This window comes from Gossypium hirsutum, chromosome D11 (assembly GCF_007990345.1).
Source record: "Gossypium hirsutum isolate 1008001.06 chromosome D11, Gossypium_hirsutum_v2.1, whole genome shotgun sequence".
NCBI classification, from domain to species: Eukaryota; Viridiplantae; Streptophyta; class Magnoliopsida; order Malvales; family Malvaceae; genus Gossypium; species Gossypium hirsutum.
In genome coordinates, this window is record NC_053447.1 from 12,250,383 (window position 1) to 12,257,385 (window position 7,003).

General features: G+C 31.8%; 2 protein-coding genes and 1 long non-coding RNA gene across 3 annotated transcripts; all 3 read right to left on the reverse strand.

The window, feature by feature from the left end:
- Window positions 1–208: 208 nt before the first annotated feature.
- LOC121223145 (antifungal protein ginkbilobin-like protein) lies at window positions 209–939 on the reverse strand. Its single transcript, XM_041104228.1, has 2 exons — window positions 566–939; window positions 209–332 (listed from the first exon to the last, which is right to left on the reverse strand). The coding sequence occupies exons 1-2, from the start codon at window positions 937–939 to the stop codon at window positions 209–211; spliced, it is 498 nt and encodes a 165-aa protein (XP_040960162.1).
- A 2,769-nt stretch (window positions 940–3,708) lies between these two features.
- On the reverse strand, window positions 3,709–4,670 carry LOC121223755 (uncharacterized). Its single transcript, XR_005921098.1, has 3 exons — window positions 4,482–4,670; window positions 4,229–4,372; window positions 3,709–4,124 (listed from the first exon to the last, which is right to left on the reverse strand). It is a non-coding gene; the product is annotated as an uncharacterized lncRNA (long non-coding RNA).
- A 693-nt stretch (window positions 4,671–5,363) lies between these two features.
- LOC107937587 (aluminum-activated malate transporter 12) lies at window positions 5,364–6,094 on the reverse strand. The gene is made up of 2 exons (XM_041106079.1): window positions 5,750–6,094; window positions 5,364–5,654 (listed from the first exon to the last, which is right to left on the reverse strand). The coding sequence occupies exons 1-2, from the start codon at window positions 6,036–6,038 to the stop codon at window positions 5,434–5,436; spliced, it is 510 nt and encodes a 169-aa protein (XP_040962013.1). The 5' UTR covers window positions 6,039–6,094; the 3' UTR covers window positions 5,364–5,433.
- Between the last annotated feature and the right edge of the window lie 909 nt (window positions 6,095–7,003).

A 7,003-nucleotide genomic window follows, 5' to 3' on the forward strand; every position in this document is an offset into this window, starting at 1 on the left:
ACAAATTCTTTACTCTCATTCTAGTTGTCATGTTCTAGCTAAGAGATTTCAATGAGGTCTCTACATTTTTTCCTACGTTTTTTTTTCTTTGCCTCCATAATTGCAGAATTGTTTTCTTGAACTAGATTATGTCGGTAAAAAATTGCTGATAATTTGCTGGAGCCTGGAAAATGGCAATGAAACTTCTTTCTTGGTTAAACTGCATGGACTAAACAGAACCATGCCTTTTTTCCTTTGAATTTTGAGAGATAAGCATGTTAAACTCTGCTATATACCCATCAAAGATCCTAAGAGGGAATGTTAATGAAAAGCCTTTATGGAAATTCTGTTGTCTGGAAGAACCCAGAATTAGATAAGAAAGTGAACAGCTGAATATAGAAACATGAATCAATGATTACACCAAAATAGATAAGGTTTCAGCGTTGCAAGCACCTCTTGCTTTTTTTGAGGTACAAAATAAACATTATTAGAGATAAAAAAAAAGATGTCCATTAACACCAGTGGAGTGGAGTGGAGTGAGTGGGAAAGGTGTTTAATTCAGTCATCAAATGGGTATTGCTCATACCTAATGGTACAATCATGGAGCACCGAGCGAGACCCTATTCGACTTTGACAAGTTGCAAGCATGACGGTTTTAGCAGCACCCAAACAAGTAGCACAATCGGAGGTGGTGAGGTTTTGGTTACAAGCCGCGTGACCGTAGGCGAAAGCATTAGGGTATGGGGAGATGTTGAAGTAATCGTAACCTTTGCGCTCAGGCGTGAGGGTCTCTAAGTCTTGGAGGACAAAGGCCAAACTAGTGGCGAAAGGATCGCCCTCGGAATAGCTACCAGAGTTGCAAAGAACACTTATGATGCTTGTATCTGGAACACTTATGACATTACTGCATAACAAAAGCAAGCCGATCATGGCTGCTGCCCGTTTTGGAAGATAACCCATCTCAATCTCTTTTGCTTCTTCAACTGTTTCTGATAAACACAACGAAGAATCCTATGATTTAAATGGTCTTTTTTTTTTTATTATTGGTTTCTCCATCACCATCAATAAATGGAGATTTATTAGAGTTTTTGTCCTTGTGCTTTTGTATTATTTTGTGATTTACATTTCATCGTTGATCTCTTTTAACTTGTTACATAGATTTTAACTATAGCAAGGCATATTAAGCATCATTTATGCGATAGCTAAAGAGAATTGTTCATTTACCCCTAAGGGAGAATATATATATTTTTGGTTCTCTGCAAATCCAAAATTATGCGAAAAATAAGACAATTTAATAAAAAGGTTGATTTGTTTTTACTGTATTTGAATCTAAAAAGAGTTTCGGTTTGCTGGACAAAACAGCTTATAATAGGCTCAAACAAGATGATAATCCTACTTTCTGAAGCCTTGCACATCTCTCTTCTATTACAAGTCTATTGATTAAAATTGATGATCATAGATTTAAAATTTTCAAAAATTGAGTCACTTTGTAATATTCACAGTAATAAACTTAACTGAAAAGTAACCGAGCGACCTTCTCTGTTATCCTCATACCTCAAATTGCACTGAATGTGGGCTCGAGCAACACAAACTAAACATAGAACAATATAATTACTTTAAGTAGAAAAGTAATTCCTTCCAATAGAAATCAACAAATATCATAATTCTCATAAAATAGAATTTATTCTTATTATGAGGTACAAGAATGTTAGTTGAACAATCGGTATAAAATAATATTATTTAAGCATAAAACACTCTCATAATCTAACTATAAGAGGGGGCTGAAACGCTCTCTTAATTTCTCCTAAGTTGTCTCCCCACAAATGTTATGTGAGCTTACTTTATAATTTAATACAACTCAATATTTGTTCTCTTTTTCTCAAAATAAATATTATTTATTCAACTAATTTAATTAATTAATTAATTTTCTCAATCTAATTTTAATTCCGTTAAAGTCATGACAACTTTATCATAAAAGAATCTATGAGAAAATATATTTAATTTTTTTTATTAATTTATTCTACAAATTCATAATGACTAATTAATTTAATTCCATCCTCAAACTTCAATTATTTAATTCAAAAAATCTTAGTTAGTAAGAAAACACATTCATTTGTGAATGCAACACATTTATCTTACTTCATCATTTTCATTTATTTCTACTAATACAAGTTGTCTTTTCATATTACGATCCAACAACATAATACCGCTTAGCATTAGTTAAACGCTAGATAACCAGTGAATTAATATTTTTTTTCATTTTGCTTTATCTGCAAAAATTGTTGAGGACAATATACAAGAAATATTAATGTAGCCAATGGATATTTTATTAAACCAATTTGTTCGAAAAATACAAGTGTACAAAAACGAATATATTACACTTAGGGTATTACACTTTGGCCTCCCTAAAATTATAAAATTTGATTTAATCCTTTAAAAATTATAAATATATAGACTATAAAAATTAAAATTTCATTCTCCCCTAAAAAATTGTTTTAGCTTAACAAAGATGGCAAAAGAGCTACCTTTCCATTTATCAAGTAAAAGTCTTCAACTAAAACCTGCTAGTTTGCTGTTCCATTTTTTGTTATAATAGGATTTTGAACATAAATATTCTTTTCACAGGTCGACTCATATTTTCCTTAGCATTTACTTCCATTCACCATTAGATCTTGTTAGAAATTAAATAAAATTTGTCAAAATAAATTTTGCAATCATATCAAAAATCATTTCATAAAGTACACAATTAAGTTTTTATAAATAATTCTCTCATTAGGTTAAAAACTCTCTTAAACAATAAGAATAATGATAAGTATCAGCACTTCAAACTTCTTTCTTCTCCTTCAAGTTAGTCAACTAAAAGATGATGATCATAACATGGTTGTTGAATAATATTAAATCATAAATCATATCATTGAAAAGTTAGAACATATCAACCCAAAATTTTAATTGCACTACCGTTTCAACATGAAGTGTAACAAGAGAAATAGTCAAAGTTGCAACATAATGTATATGTATTGTGAAAAAGACACCCAATATTTAAATCATGTTTATATAGACATGGAGGAGATGCATTTAAAATTTTGAAGAACCCTAAGTAGTTCGGTTATTAGAGCCGAAGTTAAGAAAATAAAGACAAAACTGTAGGCATTCATTCATGCAAGCCCGCATTGATGAACCAAATGGACCTAATCTCGAAGCTCATGATGCGTAGTATGAAGGTAGATATGATGAATTAACCTATGTAATCTTAGTGGACCGAAATTAAATGATTTCATTAATTGACATAAATGTGATATAAAATGAAGTTGTGTTTCTCTTGTTAGTAGATTAAGTTCATATATTGGTTATTATGTTTTATATATTAAATATAACTTTGAAAATTAATAAAATTTACGTTTGAAAGGTTCTCATGAAGAAGGCAATACACTTTAATTATATTAATGATGATGTTTTTTCCTTTTCATTTTAAAATTGTTAACAATTACTTTTATTGAGTTCAAATACTGATTTCAAATTCCATTTTCTTGTTCTTAAATTCAATTATTTGAATCCTGAGTTTGATATTTAGTTATTTTTTGTTCTCATCTTTTTCTTGTTTATTTGCAAAATAATAATAATAATAAATTATGGAGTCAAATTCATCTAACATTCAACCAAGACTCAATCTTTTGGAACCCAACTCACTTCCACTCGATTAATTAGCCTCAAATTCTGATTTCAAAATTCATGTTTATAGCCGGCCAATGAGTAATATACCTATTTATATGTACAGTACAATCAATACATATGCACATGCCTTGAAATAGTTTAATCTAACTGAAACCTCCACGTTGTCCAAGTTGTTCCACATGTTTTGCCAATTCTTCCATCTTTTCAACCATCTCCACCATCGAATACATGAAGGTAGCCAATCCTAACCCATCAGTTCTCTCCAAATTATTAGTTCCCAATGTGGAAGGACCCGGAATTTGGCTTAGTTCTTGTCTCACTGTCTTCAATTTGGGTAATATGGTATCCTCGGATCCACATTTTTTCATCTTTTTTATGCTTTCTCCCAGTTCTCTTAGTGTCCATGCTAGTGATGCTACAATTGCTTCACATGGTTCCTTCACCGGCTGACGACAGGTATTACTTTCTGATGGCTGATGATAACAATATTTGAAAAAGAAAATTCAGCAAAAGCGACTACTATATGGAAGATTCTCCCAAAGAAACATTTTGGTTTGTGAAGAAGATTTAGTTGTACCTGTGTAGGTGATTTAAGGCAGCCTTTGAGTGAAAGGATAGTTGTAGCCAAATCTCTTAAATCTTCCCCTAATTTTAGGTATATTCCCCAAGGGTAGCAAAACCCAAATTTTGCATGCCAGGGTTCCCAGCTTGCAAAATTTACCTGCACAAATTTTCGTTGTTTATCAAACAATAATAATTCTGATATTGATGTTAAGATGACAGAAACAAAGAAATACTATACTATAAACAAAAAAGAAAGAATAATATACCAATGATTCATCCTTTGTCTTGGAATGCAGGACTGATTTGCATTTACTACTGAAATTAAAACTAGACTTCTCCTTCTCATTGACATTTTCAAAGTACTCCTTGGAGAACCCTACAATAGGTGTATCATAATAAAATTTAAATTTGTGGCTATAATTTTAAAAATATAATTTTTTTTATATTCGATAATTACATTGGGTTTCAATTAAATTTAAAATCTAAGTAAAATCAAATTTTTAAGTGACAAAATTCTTTGGATATTATTTAAAAAATATTGGGTTACAACAAGCATGGGTATAAACTTTGGAATGATTTGAATGATAAAATTGATACACTTATCACAAGCCTAGGTAGTAACCAACTAATTTGAGATCTCTCCTTAGGCTTAATGTAAGGTATAAATTCTAGCACCAGGTCTAGCCCCAGGCCCTAACCTTGGGCTAAGGTGGAAATGGACAAAAGCATATGTAGAACCAAAGATTTAAGCATAAGGGTAAGTTTACTATGGCTTGTACTGTTAAAAGAAATGATTAGAAAACCTTCGAGAGAGACAGCAAGGTCTTCGAAGCGGGCGACTAAAGAGTCATGGAGTTCGTCACTAGCCCAAATGGGGAAGACGAGCAAACTTATAAAGAGGCAGATAGCGAAGCCCATGGCAATTGTGGAAAGACGGTCACGGGCTATTTCCAACACTTGTTCAGCACGTAAACCCGACACTACAACCAGGCTAAACGTGAGAATGAATATCATTGCTCCGTAATCGAATTTCTTTTAACGTTTGGAACCTGTCGAGTGTATGTTGCGGCCGCACCTGAGAACAAGATTCCAGTCAAAAGTTCAAAAATCAGCGCAATGACTTCAAACAAGTCGAAAAACAACCCTTGATTACACAACAATGGTTTATCCATCCATGGACTCGTACAGGGAAAACTTGAATATAAAAAGTTTCTTTAGTTATGTCCATCCATGGACTCGTATAGGGAAAACTTGAATCTTGAGTAGAAGAGAATTTATTGCAAGCGCGGCAGCCATACCAAATATGAAGACAGTAATGCCGACAATTATAGCTTTGCCAACCCCACCCACTGCTTGGGCGAAAATTGCCGCTAAACACCCCAGTCCACCTCCTAGTACTGTCCCAATTCCTCGATTTATGCCCTTGCTTAGTGTAGCGCCTGACAAACAGGTAAAAAAAAAGATAGCAAACTTGTAAATTTAACTGAAACGAACCTAATAAATGTACAAATTAAGAAGCAATTAAGCATATCACCTGCAAAGAACTCGAAGACAACCACGACAGTCATAATGGCCCACATGGCATTTTCTCCAACTTGCTTGTACAGAGGATCAAGTAGATAGAGCAGTGAAACGAAAACTAAAGCAACACCAACCTTGATACTATGAATCACTTTTCTCGTCATATGCTTATTACTTTTCATTTCTTTAAAAAACAAATCAATGGGGAATTGACAACAAATGTCACCAACTTTCTTCTTCTTTTCTTTAGAGCCAGGGACAACCCCTTCTCCATCTGGAATATCTATAACAGTCGAGCCCATTGCTCAAACAAACACTACCACTAAAACTCTCTTGCTCGTGATATATATATAATTTGATATCTGTTGAACCTTCACTTGCTAGTTGAGGGGTTTGGTGGGGGAGAACGGGCTATATATAAGCATGTCAGGTGATAGAGACAGCCATAAAGTGGGAACATGATGATGCCTCAGCTCCAAAAGAAAAGTGGGCACGAACTAATGCTAGCACTTTGTTCTTACCTCTATAACCTAAAGATATGAAGCTTCAAACATACATGTGCGTAAATCCAAACATAGGATTAGCAACACCTCATCAAACATTTAATAACTTTTCATGAGTTTTTTTTTGGTTATTAGAGTGTATACTTTTTTTTTTTAATGTTTTGAATGAGAAGAATTATCAAAAGCTCTAATATTATATTAAGTATCCAACGTAAATAACTAATAATAGGTGGAGGAATTGAATTTAATATAAAATTACATAAGGAAATTGCATTTTTAAGAAGAGATACATATTTGAATTTTAAAAACATATTATTGAGAGAGATAATTATAAACTCCAAATATAAAACATAAAACCAACTTAGAGAATACTAAAAACAATTTAACCAATTTAAAATAAAACATATTTACTTTAATGTTTTTGATGTATGCATAGTGCATTTTGCACTAAATTACATGTATAATATAACCATATATATTTAATATAAGATTTTCATGTAAATAAGAAACAAAATCTTAAATGAAGGAGTTTATAGCGCAATGTGACGAGCCTATTGATAGATATGTAAACATTTTATAATATTAAAATAATATTTTTAAGAGATACTAGTAATCAAAATAAATAATATTTTTATTATTATCTATTTTTGGAATAAATTATTTTGGATGTCTTATTTTTTAATGACTATTTTTTGTTGTTTGTAGGTTTTTAATATTTGGTGTGCTATTTTATTTTTTTCTATTTCTATAAATATTTAAATTCT

Bases quoted from the DNA above. Each gene is read 5' to 3' on its own strand.
- LOC121223145 (XM_041104228.1), bottom strand. From the start codon at position 939: ATGGGTTATCTTCCAAAACGGGCAGCAGCCATGATCGGCTTGCTTTTG. The intron at 333-565 runs GTATGAGCAATA...GGGTTCTTCCAG, and splicing joins CTCCATGATTGTACCATTAG to ACAACAGAATTTCCATAAAG.
- LOC107937587 (XM_041106079.1), bottom strand. From the start codon at position 6,038: ATGGGCTCGACTGTTATAGATATTCCAGATGGAGAAGGGGTTGTCCCT. The intron at 5,655-5,749 runs GTGATATGCTTA...CCTGTTTGTCAG, and splicing joins TGTCTTCGAGTTCTTTGCAG to GCGCTACACTAAGCAAGGGC.